The sequence below is a fragment of the Rhinolophus ferrumequinum genome, chromosome 4 (assembly GCF_004115265.2).
Source record: "Rhinolophus ferrumequinum isolate MPI-CBG mRhiFer1 chromosome 4, mRhiFer1_v1.p, whole genome shotgun sequence".
Classification (NCBI taxonomy): domain Eukaryota; kingdom Metazoa; phylum Chordata; class Mammalia; order Chiroptera; family Rhinolophidae; genus Rhinolophus; species Rhinolophus ferrumequinum.
In genome coordinates, this window is record NC_046287.1 from 82,918,162 (window position 1) to 82,935,206 (window position 17,045).

General features: G+C 39.0%; 1 protein-coding gene across 1 annotated transcript in view; it reads right to left on the reverse strand.

Moving 5' to 3' along the window:
* NEIL3 (nei like DNA glycosylase 3) overlaps positions 1–16,672 on the reverse strand; it is a 44,018-nt gene extending 27,346 nt beyond the window's left edge. The window contains exons 1-2 of the mRNA XM_033104796.1: positions 16,445–16,672; positions 4,349–4,464 (exon numbers count right to left, since the gene is read on the reverse strand). Of these exons, the coding sequence (XP_032960687.1) occupies positions 4,349–4,464; positions 16,445–16,600 (272 nt within the window). The 5' untranslated portion in view covers positions 16,601–16,672. The remainder of the gene's footprint in view (positions 1–4,348; positions 4,465–16,444) is intronic.
* Between the last annotated feature and the right edge of the window lie 373 nt (positions 16,673–17,045).

Below are 17,045 nucleotides of genomic sequence, written 5' to 3' on the forward strand. Positions count from 1 at the left end.
TGTCAGGTGCAGAAGGCAAATTAATAAATGAGGTAAAGATTTTCATATTTTCTCCAGTTACACATGAAAGCATATGGTAATTGAAACAGAAAATACAAGTTATTATTTCAAAAAATAAAAATGTTTAATTTACTGCCTGTAGATTACTTTCACGGTCAGATTTATTTATTTAAAGTTGAGGTATAACTGACATATAACATTATATTAGTTTCAGGCGTACAACATAATAATTTGATATTTGTATACATTATGAAATGATCAGCACAATAAGTCTAATTCACATCCATCACCTTCCAGTTACCAAAAATTTTTTTTCTTGTGATGAAAACTTTTAAGATCTACTCTCTTACCAACTTTCAAATAAGCAATACAGATTTATTAATTACACTCACCATGCTGTATACCCCATGACTTATTTATTTTATAACTGGAAGTTTACTTTTTTAATAATGGTTAGCTTTCTTCAGTTGCAAGTGACAGAGACCCAACTGAAAAAGGCTTAGGCATTAAGGAATATTTAGTAACTTACAGAATCATAGGAAGTGTTGAGGAATCTAAAGACAGGCAGGAATGCAGCTGGAACTCAGGAATAGATGGAAAAAGCGACTAGAACGCCTCTGGGTTTTTCTCTCTGCTGTGTGCAGGCTGCTTTGACTTTCTAGCACCTCACACTGTCTTTCCTGACAAGCCCAGTGACATGGCCGTCTGCCGGCTCCCAGGCCTCACCACCCCAACTTCCCTACATCACTGAGCCTAACAACCCTCCTCAGCTCCCGATCAGAAAGGCTCACAGAAGAGCTCAGCCTGACCCAATGGACTGTGTAGGAGAGAGAAAGATAGTAGGATGAGATTAAATTCAACTTGAACTCTGTGGTTATTGTGGCTGGAAAAAAAGTGTCCTGAAGGAATGATGTCCCCAAAAGACAAGTGGGCATGCCGGGCAGACAACCAGTAGGTATTTACTACTCTGAGGTACAGAAATTTAGTTTAGAATCTTTATCACACTTAATTTTTGTCTAACATTGTTATGTGACAGATTACAAAAACTATGTCTAAACTGTAAACCTTCTTGTAAGTAGAATCTGATGGATTCCATAAAGACTTCTGAGCAAATTAAAAAGAACTGTTGCATTATCTCTTGCATATCTGTTTAGAGGATTATATCACTGAAACTGCAATAAATTACAAAATCGATAATGTATAAAGCTTCTCTAAAATGGCAAAGCCTCTAAAATATTTCAGATATAGTTTCTGAGGATGTATGATAATCGCAAACAATCAGAGTCACATAAATCACAAACTGGAAACGGCAAAGTGTTTCAGAAAGAGAAATTCATTAAAAAATATATATCTTTTAAAAATTAGTCCAAGATGTAACAGCTGTGTTCATTTGATTGAAAATGGCAGCTTGTAGGGTAGGTGTGTCTGGATGAACAGACCTGCAGACGAATGCACACATAGCACTCACAATATACGCACCCACAATTCATAGAGATTTGGTAGTAGGATTGTATAAATTAATTCTTGTTCTTTATTTCTCAGTTTGCTCTGATGAGTATTTATTATGTATATAGCAAAAAAAAATTAGAAATGGTTTTTGTTTTGTTATAGATGAAGAGCTTCTGTAAAGTGCTCAGAAGTAATATAGGTATTAATCACACATAACACCACAACTGCGCTCCTAAAATAAATGTCTATCAAATAATTCGCAGCATTCTATGGCACTAGTGATCACTTTAGTACTATGAAACATCTTTTAATAATAGAAATAATCACTCTCTCATTGGTGTCGTTCTGCAGTGTGAATTTTTAGGCGGCAGAGTCTGTTACAGAGGGCTATGCCTGTATTCTCCTTTCATAAGAAATGAACCCCAGGAAGATTCATGGCCAGCCCTGTAAGAAGCACTCAAAGCCATGGGCAATTTTAATTGCGAAAAGCTTCGTCTTAAGGGAAAACTATAAGTGATCATTAAGCACGTTTCCTGTTCTGTGCTTTCTAAATTGCAGGCCAGCCTCGTGGGTAGAAAACACAAGTCAAAAGCGAAGACCACATTTCTATCTCATGCTCACAGACCTGCAGCCTCACACAACAATCACATTTCTTTGACAGAGTCATCCATTCTCCTAAGAAGCAGAGGTTGGGAGTGCATTTTTTTTTTTTTTTAACTTATGTTACATTGTGAAAGGGGCTACAGTTGATTTTAGGTTGCTCAGCTGATATTCAAACAGCTGATCTCCCATTGACCTTGAATTGTTTTATCAAATAGTCATTAAGGCTATAGGAAATGGAAAGGAAGCAACCACTGCACTACTCCCCATCCATAAACTGAGATATGCGCTCTCTGGGGAAGACACTAGTTCGCTTAGTTTGAAGAGGCAATTGCCCTTGTTTAGAACTTCACTTCCTGACAGCCCTGCACTGAGAAATGATTCCCCTTTATCAATCTTGCTGGGAACACTTAATGAAAACCTGCCTCTCATCCTACAGAAATAAATCTGTACCTGATACCAGAGAATCAATAAGATATCAATGTTTTCAACTATTCTTACACAGAGACCATTGTGTCCCACTCTGTTCAGAGCAAAGATTTTTTTTCAATCACATCAATCTACTACAATAATGCAACCTGCCGTAGATCACAACTGCGTGAACCAGAGGCATACGAGATCTGACAATTAAATCTGTGAGTTTGTTGCGACAATGTTGCTAAACTTTTTTGATATCAGAGGGATTATTCAGTATGAATTTGTACCAATCGGACAAGCAGTTAACCAAGTTTACTATTTGGAAGTGCTGAAAAAGCTACATGAAAAAATTAAAAGAAAACGGCCTGAACTTTTCACCAACAATTCATGGCTCTTGCCTCACAACAACGCACCAGCTCACACGGCACTGTCTGTGAGGGAGTTTTTAGTCAGTAAACAAATAACTGTATTGGAACATCCTCCCTACTCACCTGATCTGGCCACCAATGACTTCTTTCTTTACCCAAAGATAAAGGAAATATTGAAAGGAAAACATTTTGATGACATTCAGGACATCAAGGGTAATATGACTACAGCTCTGATGGCCATTCCAGAAAAAGAGTTCCAAAATTGCTTTGAAGGGTGAACTAGGCACTGGCATCAGTGCATAGCTTCCCAAGGGGAGTGCTTTGAAGGTGACCATAGTGATATTCAGCAATGAGATATGTAGCACTTTTTCTAGAATGAGTTTGCAAACTTAATTGTTTGACCTCGTAAGCTGATATTATCAACTACAGCCATGAAGTGACAGTGGTTTCCAAGGACAGTAGCTGCTGATGATGAAGAGAGAACACCTCCAAGGAAAGCAATAACATAAGCTCAGAAGTCCTCTAACCTTGCAATAGATTAAGATGCAATAAGTAACAATCATATCATCTCAGATTATCCCATAATACAGTCACAGATTATCTCTTTGTGACCATTATTTACCTTTAGTTAGAAGCATGGCTTCCAGTCACAGGACTTTTAAGAAGATAAAACTGTTCAATATGTTAAAGAACCATTAAAAAGATTCAAGGAAGCAGTGCCAATCTTTACAGCTTGCAATAGCTTAGGTTAAACTCAGAGAAGTTTGATAAACTGAGATTTGATAAACATATTAACCCATAGGCCTTTTTCATTTTCCTGCAAAAATTAAATAGGTGATCATACTCTGGCAATTACGTACATTTTGACATTTTCATCATTAAGTCAACCAAGGAAGTAGATTGAGTGACCTTCTCTGCCAACATATTAGCAGTGAATTCCCATAAGCAATGTGAAACAGTGGAGAACCTGTTACTTCTGTGGAAAGTTTTTGGATTCTATAAATAAGTTTCCAAATTCCGTTCAAAGCTTCAGAGAAAGAAGATAGAAAAATATAAAAATCTAGACATACATTTAAATCATGGTAGGATGAATGATTTAAATCATGGTAGGATGAATGATTCATGATATAAATGTCATGAATATAAAGAAACTGATGTTTCTAATGCAATAAACATCTGAGGAAAATAAAAGGGGAGAATAGCTGTGTAGGGAGTTTGGAGAAGAGCAAAGCAGGGCTGTGTTGCTCTAATATCTTTTGAGAAGCCCTGTGAGCCTATCATATATATTTTTCAAAGAAATAAATTGACTGGCCCTCCGAGTAACGATGACATCACAATTTATTCTTCTACTGCTTACTGCTTTCCACAATAGAATCTCAACCTCTTATGTTAGAGCTCTCTTAAAAATGGAGTACTTTCTACATGATTAAATGTGACACCCAGCAAACTGCAGAAAAAGCCTTCTACCCATCTTTAAACACAGAGGATGTATTGTATATATAGGTTTATCTTACCGTAAAGCTTTTGGCCCAAAGTACATAAAGAGCTCCTTCCCCAAAGTTTCCACGCCACTATAAATGTGTCCTTTAAACAGCCTCAAGATATTCTGGCTGGAATCTTTATTATTAGCCTAGTAGAAAATACATATACACATGTAAATATACTGTAAACAAAATTATAATTTAATTCTTAAATATATTTATATTACTTCCTGTCCAGGTGCATCCCATTGAGAAGAATCATCTTCGACAATCAAATAATGTTATCAGATGTTTACATACATTTTGTCAAATTAATAATATGCACTCATTTAAAAAGAGAGAGGTCCAGGGTAGCCGGTTGGCTCAGTTGGTTAGAGGACAATGCTCATAATACTAAGATCGCCGGTTCAATTCCCTCATGCGTCAGTGAGCTGCGCCCTCCACAACTAGATTGAAAATGACTTGGAGCTGATAGGTCCTGAAAAAACACAGTTCCCCAATTAAAGAGAGAGAGAGAGAGAGAGAGAGAGAGAGAGAGAGAGAGAGCGGTCCAAAAAATTTAAGTAAAAAAAAAAAAAAATGCAATTGGCACCCAATCAAAATGAGTTTCTTCCAGGAACATAAAGCTTTGCACATATGAAAAGAAAGCACAGAAGAATGATGTGAATGTTTTAAAACTAGCAACTAGGATACTGTCTTCCATTTCTAGAAGTATAGCCAAGGTCCCCAAAAGAGCATTCAGATGAGAAGAGCTAAAAATAGATGAGGATAAAGGGGTCAAATATATGGTGATGGAAGGAGAACTTACTCTGGATGATGAACACACAATGTGATATGTAGATGATGTATTACAGAATTGTACACCTGAAACACATGTAGCTTTACTAACTATTGTCACTGCAATAAAGTTTAATTTAAAAAAAAAAGTACATAAAATAGGAAAATAAAATATTGTGACCTGCAATGATGAACTCGTAAACCAGTAAGGAACAATAAGAAGCTGAAAACCAAGTAAAAGTGGAAGAGAACCCCACGGGTAAGCAGCGCCCTGTAGCCAGCTGTCATCAGAGAGGCATTTACAGGGCCTACGGAATGAGCGCTCCAGTTTTAATGGTCTTGTGGGGCACAGGGAATGATATATAGCCTGGGGCTTCCCTATGTAGACAAAGCTAGTATGGGGCCTGCTCTATCCCATCCCGACACAATGTTAAGAATAAAGGAAAATGAAACTCACTATCCCTTCCCCGCATCAACATGCAAAACAAAACAGCACTGTTAGGATTACAGTCAATGTACTGACCACTACAAAGAAGACCAAGGAAATGATAAACATCAAGTATCAGCCCTTCCGTGGGCGAGGGAGAGGAATGGGTTGGGTTTAGACACTGGTAATGCCCTTTTTCTTAAGCTAGGCAGTAGGTACAATGGTGTTCTTTATATTGTTTTTTTTATTCTTGAGATATATTTTTAAATGTTATTTAGTTTGCACTCAAAATGTAATGAAAAATTTAAAACTATTATAAATGCGTAACTATTACAGAAGATACTATAGGTCTTGTAGTTTATGCATTAATTCTTAATCTAAGGTAACATCTATACATACTTCTTTTATTTTTCTCAAGTGGACCAAAGGATTCTCAGAAGATCCAGGATGAAGTCTTGGTGGTAGTGCTTGCTGGTGGTGTGGCTGGTGCAGAGGGTGGTCAGGGAGATAATTAGAAAACAGCTTTAGATATAGGCCAGGAGCAAATGACAACTTTCCCTCCACTTAGGATGATATTGTTCAGCAATTCTCAAAACTTTTGGTTTACAGACATGTCATTCTAAATATTTAAGATGACATGTCTGCTCTATTCTTTATTTTATTAAATTGGCCCTTGTTTAAAAAGACACAACTGTTGTATTTAGATCAAAGGGATAACAGGTATTAAAAATTTTCTTGAGACCTGCCAGGGACTAAATTGTGTCCCCTCAAACATTCATATGTGGAAGCCCTAACCCCCAATGTATATTTGAACTAGAGCCTTTAACAGGTCACTAAGGTTTAATGGGGTCATAGGATGGAGCCCTGATGGAACAGGATTAGTATCCTTATCAGAAGAGACACCAGAGGGCTCACTCTCCCTCCTCTGTGCTCAGAGGAAAGACCATGTAAGAAGAAAATGGACTTCTGCAAGCCAGGAAGAGAGCACCACCAGAACACCAAATGGCTCAGAACCTCAATCTTGGACTTCTAGCCTCCAGAACTTTTAGACAACAAATTTCTATGTTTAAGCCACCCAGTCTATGTATGGTATTTTGTTATGGCAGCTTGAATGGACTAAGAACAGACACTATTTGTCCACTAAATCCATTCACAATTATAATGGCTACAGTCAATGCCAGAATTTCCCCGATTTCAGGGAAATGGCTTTATATCCCTTCTTTGCATAATAAGAACTGGGGAATTCATCACAGGCTCAGTGTCCAATGAATAAAAGTGCCAGCCTTCCTGTTTTGCACAAACCACAGAGAATCTGTGGGAGAGTCTAGCATCAAGAACTGTGGATACACATGTCACCATGTCCTCAGAACATCTGCCTCTGGCTTCTTTTCTCTTCCTTGGATGACTTGTAGGGCCCAACAGTGATTATCAAGCACTGGCGTGGCAGGCTTGAGTACTCTGAGGAAGAAATACGTTTACACTTGCTTGTTTTATAAATGAATATGTTTGACCCTGAATTGAGAAGCACCAAGACTCTTGATGTTTTTCTGTCTAACAAAAGACTTTACGCCGCCAATTACATACACTTCACGCCAAGTATAGATTAAGATAGTAGGTTTCAAGGTAGGTTTCCATGACAACCAATCAGCGGGCAAAAAGTTCTTATAAATTAGCCAAGACACTTTTAAGATGATGATATACAGATCAGATATAGATCTGTTATGAGTAAACTTTGCCTCAACATAAGTTTGGTTTTATGTTTTTAGGACCTTGAATTTAACATCTTGGGACATTTAAAACATTCATTTCTGAATTAATGGGTCAGAGCCTTGTTTCCCTACCACTCCAATGTGTCAACAATCTCTTGTCCTCTCCCAATATTCTTCACCAGCAACATGCCCTCTGATGTCCTCTGGCTTCTGTTAGGGTTGCCAGCAGAGGCTGGGTAGAGAATCTAATCCCATTTCCTACTCACAGCCCCTGTTACAACAGCTTTCCCTACTTCTTGTTTGGGAGGATCTTTGCTATCACTGTCATCCTAGTGCTACAAGCTCCCAAGTTGAATCTAAAACTCAGCATCTTCCCAAGATGTTGAAAAAGGTCATCAGGTGCAGTCTGTCCCAGCCGTTCACCCCTGTTACACCCGGAACATTCCCTTTCTGAGAGATAAAGAGCCCTCACAGCCAGTGCTGGGTTTATTGCCTTGTGATGGGATATCTTTTCCTGCTCCAAGTTTGATGTATATTCCTGTTCTGTTTAAGCACCTGCATATCAATGGCCCTCAGGCATGCCCCCACTTTCTGTATTTCAGACTCCAGGGGGAAGGCTCGGGGTCCTTCCACTGCAGCACAAAGTGGGGTGCATACAGTCACACTGCCCATGTCCACTGTGGATCAGACGCACCGGCCACTGGGGACAGACACATTGTGAGGGCCTGGATCTTGTGCACTCTCTCTCCTCTTGCTGTAAGTAAACACTGTACCCCCTTGAACTTGGTGTGCATGTTGTCTCTTCTCAGCAACTTGGAATCGGGCACTGGTGTCTCCCAGAGGCTCTTCCCTGCCTTTTGACCTTGGCTACACTCACATTCTATTCTATATTCTTTGGCACAGCCTGACCTCCCCTCGACCTCCCACAATATCTGACAGGCCGATTGAAAACTTCTGTCAGTCACATCACTGCTGCCCTATATCTAATTGCCCCATTTCGCTACTTCCCAAAATGGGAAACCACATGACTGAGTTTCTCTCACTCCATTACTTCTCTGTTCCCTGCTCAGATGTCTTTTCCTCTACTGAATTCTGACTTTACTATGTTTTATAAATGGCCCCTGGCAAAGAGACAGACAAGGTAACCTTGAAAGAGACAGTGCTGTCACAACACCTAACAAAACAGTAAATGAGTCCCAAATGTCTTATGTGAACTCTGCTCACATTGCTAAATTAACACCTCTGACAAGAACTTACACCATTTAGTTTAAAACTCTCACAATCAACAGCCATCATTGTTCATGTCATTCACTTGGCTGTGTCTACAACTTTGACATTTTCTGACAACAGAGGTGCTATATGCCATCTGGAAAGACATCCATGCTCATTAAAAATGCACCATTCGTGGCTACCTAATTGGATTCACTCATTTAGAAAAGTTTATTGACCTTCCACTAAGTATGAGGCCTTTTTCTAGATGCTAGGGATGTATCAATGAAAAAAAAAAATCAATGAAAAAAACTCCTGCCTTCATGGAGTTTATATTCTACAGGGGTGGGGGAGAGTAAGTAACGAACAGAATAACAGTACATTACGACATTTTGAAAAGAAATTGAGATGAGAAAGAGAGAGCAAGATTAGGGGAGAGTGTAGCAGGTTGCAATTTTAAATGTGGCGGTCATAATCTCATTGGGAAAATGATATTTGACCACGTCTGAAAGGAGTTGTGAGAGAACCATATCTAGGTAAGAGCAAGGGCAACGCACAGCCCGAGCGTGGAGCGTTTCCTGTGTATGGAGGGAAAGTCAACAGGCCAGGTTGGCCAGAGCGCAGTGCGCAGGGACGACGGCAGACAGATGGACTCTGACATAATAAAGATCAGATCATGTAGCCCCCAAGGTCCACTCTAAGGACTGGCTTTTTGTCTGACAGAAATGAAGGAGAGGAAAAGATATGATCTACATGCTGTCTCTGGCTGCTGAGTAAAATTCTGGCTAAGGGGATTAAGGGTGGAAGCAGGGAAAGAATTTGGAGCATTACTGCCACAATCCAGAGAAAAGAAAAGGAGACTTGGGCGAGCACAGCTGAAACATCATCTTCCATAACCAATGCTGCGGGTAGGTTAAAAAAAAAAAAAATGTTTTTATATCCAGGATTACTCACTCAGCCATCCCAATTGTCCTGAAGCAGACATCTGTATACTCTCCAAATGACTGCCGACTACCAGAGATCTTACAAAGCCAAGTAGATCTCACCATGGGAAACTGGGCCCCTTAGCAAGAGAAAGTCTCAGTGGCCGGCCCTCCAACACTTCACAGTTACTGGACCGCTTATGAACAAGACACAGAGGAGTAGGTACATGCCTGTGTAAATAAATTCTGTTGGGCATAAGACGAGGAATCCAAACACACAAAGGCCAATATACTTAAAATGCACGAGGCCGTTAAATCTCTTCACACAGCTGTCAGTGCAAAGTGTAACATGTCCTGGCTGACAGAGCCTCAAAAGGAACCGCAAGCCAAGCCCTTTAAGGTATAATGTATGTGTTACTTTACTGGTGTTTTGCCCTGTTCTCCATAATTAAAAACAAAACACAATACAACATTAAAAAAAAAAAAAAGGAATGTTGAAACAGCCACGGAATTAAAGGCTCTACAAATATTGAAAAAAGACATTTATGGCCTGCTGAAGGTGACCATTACAACATCGATGTCGGCCGAAGGGCAAGAGGAGGAACCGTCACCGGTAGAGAAATAGCCACTGGACACCTACAGACCTGCCACTATCAATAACTTCAGCTCAGAAGAAGCTGTTCCAGTTCCAGCTGCTGCGTGACCTTGGCTTCTCTATGTTTCAGAATGAGTTTTTTAATACTTGACGAGGTGTTTGGGAATTAAAATGAAATGTTAGTATAATCTCTTCCTTGCTCACATATAGAGCTTGTAATTCTCTTGGTACTAGAATATCCCCACCTGGGAATTAGAATGATCTTGAAGCTTTCTACCGAGCACGGGGTTTGCCACAACCACTCTCATAGTTCCTACGATACTGAATAATGCTTTGTCTGGGGCTTGTTTCTCCCTGATGTGTCTATAAGCTCCTTGGGGACAGGAACTTATGGTGTTAAACTAAAATCCCTGAGAACCCCACACAACGCCTGGAGGTCAGTGAACATTTTTGAAATTAATCAGATCCCTCCGCCTTTCCCTGCTAAAACGGCGTGGCTTTAAAATACAGGTTCACTGTCTCTAACACCTCAGTCTCTTATTTTCTAATTATCTGCAATGGAGTGAGGTTTAAATATAAGAGGACCACACTATCATTACTACCAAAAGCTGTAATAGATGGAAGTAAAATACTGTATTTACCAGAATCCCCCATAAAGTAAAAAGAACTTTATGGGAAGGTTTCAGAAGGGATTTAGGAAGGAACTAATGTACTTTAAGCAACCAGTCCTAGCATGCCTTGGTTTTTATTTGAGATGTTTACTTAGCATTTAATGGTTGCTTTAAAAACATCTATTCTAATACTTCATTTGTGCTTTGATAAAGATCTTTTTATTCAGTTGTTTATCATGCAGGCACTTGACCCCAGGCCTGACTGCCAGTACCCTTTCATTTCCAAACTAATCAGCTCTGGATAATATACTTAGGACAAAATAAAATTTTAACTTACAATCGAACCTTTCAAGCATCTGCATAGATTTTTAACTGCTTTTTTAAAAACTCTATTTTAGGGGCAAATTCTGGTATACCAGCGATGGTCTGTTCCATTTATTTTGAGAGCTATTGTGTACGAACAAACTGGGCAAGGCTTTGCAATAAACCTTAGGTTTACAAGCTATTCACTGGCCCTGCTGGAGAATCATTTCTTTTTGTATAAGCTTCAGCTGCCCAAATTTAAAAATTAATTTCCACAAGCCTATTGTCTTTGCTATAACCATACGAAATTGCTTGATATATACTTGACTTTTTCATCTTGATCCTTATAATCCTGTTACTATATTATTTGAACATTTCATCCCTTTTTTTTCCCTGAAATAGAGATGAAAATCTCCTTTGCCACAATTTTAAGTATGATTGAGAAGGGTTCACCTTCCCATTTTCAAGTGGCTTAATAATATGAAATTGTCAAAACAACATGGATCTTCAGAGACAGCACATGACTTACTGTGCTGATAACCATTTATCCTGCCTATCCATGGGTGAAAAGGAAGATGAACTCTTCAGAACAAAATAAGACTTTTCCGTAGATAAATATTTCAACTCTAGTGTAGTCACTTATATTCCCCATAGAGAAAAACATGCCATATTTACTTTCATAGTCTCGTCCCTTTTTTTCCCCTACATTTTTAAATTTTATTTCCTAATGCAACACTTTTCTTAATCAGAGGTCACTTATCTACCAATTTAAACCATCAAAGAGCCTAATTTTAAAATGGTCTCTAAGCACCAAAATAGAGGTCTTTTAGGTCCATTCATCAAAACAGTCTATAATTTTGTAAGACCCGAACCTTTAGGCACTAACCCAGGGGCTAAATGCTTTGTACATAATTTGAGGGCACAAATGATTACAAACCCCTCATGAGGGAATAGGGCAGGGCGTTCCTCAGATTGAGACTGGTAAGAAAGCCCTAATCTCAGAGAAAAAGGAACAATTACCAGAATGTGTCCTTTGTTAGGCACTAAACTAAGAGTTTCAGATGTCCTCTAATCTAATCCTGAGCAAAGAAGCAAAGATTTGAGTATAAGCATCTATAGATAAGGAAAAAACAAATGAGTTGGAATTCAAAAATCCAACTCATTTGATCAGATGTTTTTATCTCTACACTATACTGAATATGGCAGTGTTAGATTGAAAGCTATAATGAACGAGGAAAATCACCTCCTTTAGTTTTCTCATCTGTAAGACTTACCTGTTGTCGGTTACCTATTGGTCCAATATTTCATATAATACTAAATACTGGTAATAATGATCTGAGTCATTAAGGGGAAATCATTATTAGTACCCATATAAGAAGGTAAGAAAGTATGCAGGTATCATGCGTGTTCTACAAAATTTGGAAATACCTTTGGATTTAAAGGAATAGGCTTCATTTAGTTAGAAAATGAATCTGTGTGGATTAGCTCCTTCCTTCATATAATGGCAATAACATGAGCTATGATTTTATTTTATTTTTTCTGCTATGAAGAAGGAAAAGAAAGGAAGAAAATGTTTACTATGTGGCTTCCTTATTTCCTTGTTGTAGGAATTTTCATAAAACATATGTAACAAAATACAGATACTAATAATGACAGATTCTGAACTGAATTTATTTTTAAATCCTTAATCGTTTTGCCCTATTCAAAACTTTGCTCTTCTCCACCCTTTCAAATGTTTATTACATGCTCACTCTGTTCGTGACACTGTGAAGGACATGCAAAGATGAGTAAGAGTAGCTAGCATATTAAATATGTATCATATCTTAAGGAATGACAGAATAGCCAGTGGTCATGTTTCAAATGAAATGAATGCTTATATTATACAGAAACAGTTTTACATCCTGTTTTGTGAAATGAGATTGAAAATATATGCAGATTACACAACTGATTTCACTAAAATATTGTATCCATCCAACAGTTATAATGGGAGGTTGACTCTTTACAGCTTATTAACCAGACATGTTCATTAATATTGTAATATCGCTTCTTATCACAAGGTCCACAAACTCCAACAGAGTTTTATGCAATGTGCTTATACAGTTGCATCATTTTATGCTGACAAGACAGTGGATCATATTTCAGAGACATAATATAGTGCATACATGACTAACAGATGCTAGGGTCTTCTATAACCAGGCTTCCTTCTTTAAAATGAGGACCAGTTGTCACAAGTAGACATGCATTCAAGTGTGTGCTCTATGAACTTCAAATAGGAGCGAAGAGGACAAAGCAAAGAGATCAAGGAATGGGTTCATTATGGCAGTAGCTATTTAGGTGAGCTTTTACCAGTTGATTTTTCAGAACAATGATTATCTGAAGTTTCAATAATTTTTTTAATGCCCAATTAATATTTTACGTTTACTGCAATGTAAAGAATATAGTGTGCAGTTATTAACTTATTTTTAAATGATGCCTTGTGAAAACTAGTGATTTCAAGGCAGTAGCAGAAACATTTAAACAGCTTTAACTCCTGGCATAAATGTTTAGGAGACAGAGGATCATCTGTTACAGTGATGATCATGGCAGAGGTTTGTGACAACCTACCATGTTTTAATGAAATTTATGAATCCAACAACCTTCTACAATACAAAGATAATTATTTTATAATGATAACTATTTCTTTAGACCAAAGGCCCAGAAAGTGAAGCCATGGCAAATATTTAGAACTTTCCCAATAATCACAAAGAGATTATTAATTCCATATTGATTTTCAAATTCAGTTCCCATGTAACTGGTATGGAATAGGTCTATGGTTCTAATAGATTTATTCCAATGTTTAATACCTCTTTATGTCAAGTTTTTAAATATAATAGCTTTAAGTGCAGAGCTTTTTATTTAAGGGGTATAGCTTATTTAGTATTGCTTCCAAGTGATGTTAATAACGGCCCAGGCATTAATGAAGCATTTGTATTATCCAAGCTGCACTCTTTTGTGCAATCTGAACATGGGGATGGAAGCCATTAGAAGAGAATTATCAGAGTAGGTAAGAGAACTGACTAAACTAAACAAAACTAAAAATGGTGGCAAACAGCCAAAAACCCAAGGTCTCATTTCACTAGTTAAAAAATAATCACTACAACATACTGAGCGATATGGTTTTCCTGCCATTGAATTAGCCACTTTCCTTCTGAATCTTTTATAACTGAGAGGGAGTGATGGTTAAGAATGCAGACTTTGGAGTATAAAAGAAGGAAGATCAAACCCTGGCCAACTCCTTACTAGTCATGTGATCTCGGTAACTTACTTAAACTCACTCAAGGCCTCACATTCCTGATCTGTAGAATCAGGTTAATTCTTTATCACGGGGTTATTTTTCATTAACCAAATAAAATGTAAAAGTTCTTCAAAAGCACTTTATGCCTTGCCACTAGAGATAATCACAACAAACTTCAAGAAAATGTTCATGTTATTTTGGTGGTTCACGTTATTAATTGAATACCAATGAGGTGATATCTATCGAATACATGAAGTTGGAATCTCACTTTATCCTCTTCGTCTTTGTATCCCCAGGAACTAGCATAAAACCTAACACAAAATGCATTAGTATTTAATGATGGGGCACGTCATATCCATTGCCAAATCTATTGCCTTTACTTCCAAAATAGGGATTCTGTTCCCTTCTCTTCTCTACCACCCGCACTCTCGTCCAAAGCTTACTGCAGTCCTCTCCTAACTGAGGAAACAGTGTCTACTCTGGCTTTCCTCCAGTCTTTATTTTTTTATTTTCAAGGTAGAGTGATCACTTCAAGTGTAAATGGATCTTAGGACACTTCAAAGACTTCCACTACTCCTAAGAAAAATACTAAGTCCCTAACCAGGTCTGCAAAGATCTCTGTGGTCTGGCTCAAACCCACTAATCCCAATTCTGTCTTATTTCAAACGACATTCCTTCCAACTCATTCTCCCTTTTCCAGTCACACTGGTTTTCTTTCAATCCCTCATATACCGGGGGTGCCAAAAAAATGTATACAAGTGGACACTTTGGTCAATGTTGCTCAAGCAGTAGTTCGCCGTAATCAGAAGTGTCTGGACGCTGATGGTAACCACTTTGAGCACCTCTTATAATGGTAGAAGTCAAACATGACTTGTATGCATCTTTCATTATTGGTATATATTGAGTATTACAATTTTAATATAGTTTTCCTTTCTTAAAATGTGTATACGTTTTTTTGGCACGCTCTGTATTTGAAGCTCTCTTCTTTTGCTATCATGTTGCCAGCCAACCTTCGCCCAGATGCTGCGTATCCCTCCTCACCCTTCACACCTCAGTTTGTTATGTTCCCAGCAGAGCCTACCCTGACCTGACTATAATTCCCTACAGACCCATCAATTTAAATTTCTTGCTGTTCTTATTAATTGAATATCTGTGTATCTTCCAAAACAAAGTATAGGCTCCACAAGGGGAAGTATTTGTTTTTGTTCCCCTGGTGCCTTGAGTATTTAAAATTTTGTTGAATGAGTGATTATTATAAACATTAATAGTCTTGAGAGACCATTCAAGATCTATCTCTGTGATATCCTGAAAAGATTTTGACAGGCACTGTATAGTAAGAGAATACAGTGCAGAGTACTTACTGACGTATAAAGACAAAATAAAGAAAATGCAAGGGCAATTGGAAAGAGATGCAAAACTTACTATTCTTCCAAATTTGAAAAATGTATTTTCTCAGACTTAGAACCTCATGTCTTTCATGTAGTAAGCAAATGCTAATTTCATAGCAGGCAACCTTTTCTTGCTATGAGGAAGCTTTGCAGGAAAAATTGAAGTACAGCATAATACTGCATGCATCCATGAAATACAACCATTTACGTATCTATAGAGCTTTTAAAGCTTAATCAGAATATTTTTAGCACAAGTTCTAAACTCTTATCAAATGAATGTCACACTATCTGCAATGAATGCCTGAGTGGCAAGCAGCTGTGTTACAATTTCCTTTAAAAAGAAATAAATTCACTTAAGGGAACCAGAACTGGGTTTCACTGCCCCTTCATTAGATGGCAATATTAAGTTGAATGGGAAGGTCAGTGATACATTTTCTACGTACAAGTTTAGAATTATAAATTAGTTGTGATACACTTATTAATTGCAAGCATGGTTAGGAAGCGAGAAGCTAGAATTTCGTGCTAAAAGCTCAGTGTCTTAAAATGTGAAAAAAAAAACGTAAAGAGGTTGCAGAGACCTGATTAATATTAACAGCAGAAAATGCAGCTATAGACATAAGGACACCATCTTTTGCTGGGTTGTAAAGAAGTTAAGCAAGGTGACATGGAATAAAACACCCTCGATCAATTCCTGCCTGGGCATCTCTGGCAGTCTTAGCCTTCAGCAGTTCCCTATTACGCAGGCGCACTAACACAGATTTATCTCTCCTGTAAACATAAACTTCGGGTAAAGCAGGGCCCCAGGGAGTCAGGACCAGGGCAAAGAGATGACACTTTGGACCCTGGAAACCTGATGGAGTCTTTATTACACTTTCTCCTGCTGCCCCAAAGCCAAGTTATAGGAGCGGCTCACCTGGGAAGAAACCGCAGCCGCCGAGGCTGCGTGGGGCAACCGGGGGTCCTCCAGGCTCTGCAGAGCGCTTCCCCGCACCTCCATCACCGCCTGGCCGGGGCACACCTGCGCTCGAATTTTCTCTCCATTTAGAGTACAACCTGGTCCTTCCACCATCTCCCAGCCCTGGAGCCCACTAGTTTCGGGCTCTAAGGAGAAAATTGCTGTGCGATTAAACCTCTGCGCGGGAACTTGACTCCGCAGAAAGGAAGTTCAAATCTCCCGCGCCTCCGGCCCCGCCCTGGCCCCGCCCCGGCCCCCTGGCCCCGCCCCGGGCCCCGCCCCCGCTCCCCTCTCTGTCAGCCCCTTCGCGGGGGTGGACCAGGGCCCTGCTGCGCAAGCGCAGTGCCTCACGCCTCAGGCTCGGGATTTGGGGATTGCCTTGGCCCGACGTGCCGGAGCCGGGTGAGTGGAGCCCGCGCAACCTGGCTAAAGTGTAAGGTCAGATTGGGGCCTCAGAAACTCCAGCTTTATTTCCTTTGCTTTGAGGTTTTACCCTGGTCCTTGAGCTATGCTACTCAGTGCACACACGTTTTGTGACCTTGTCCTCTTTCTTTTTCTG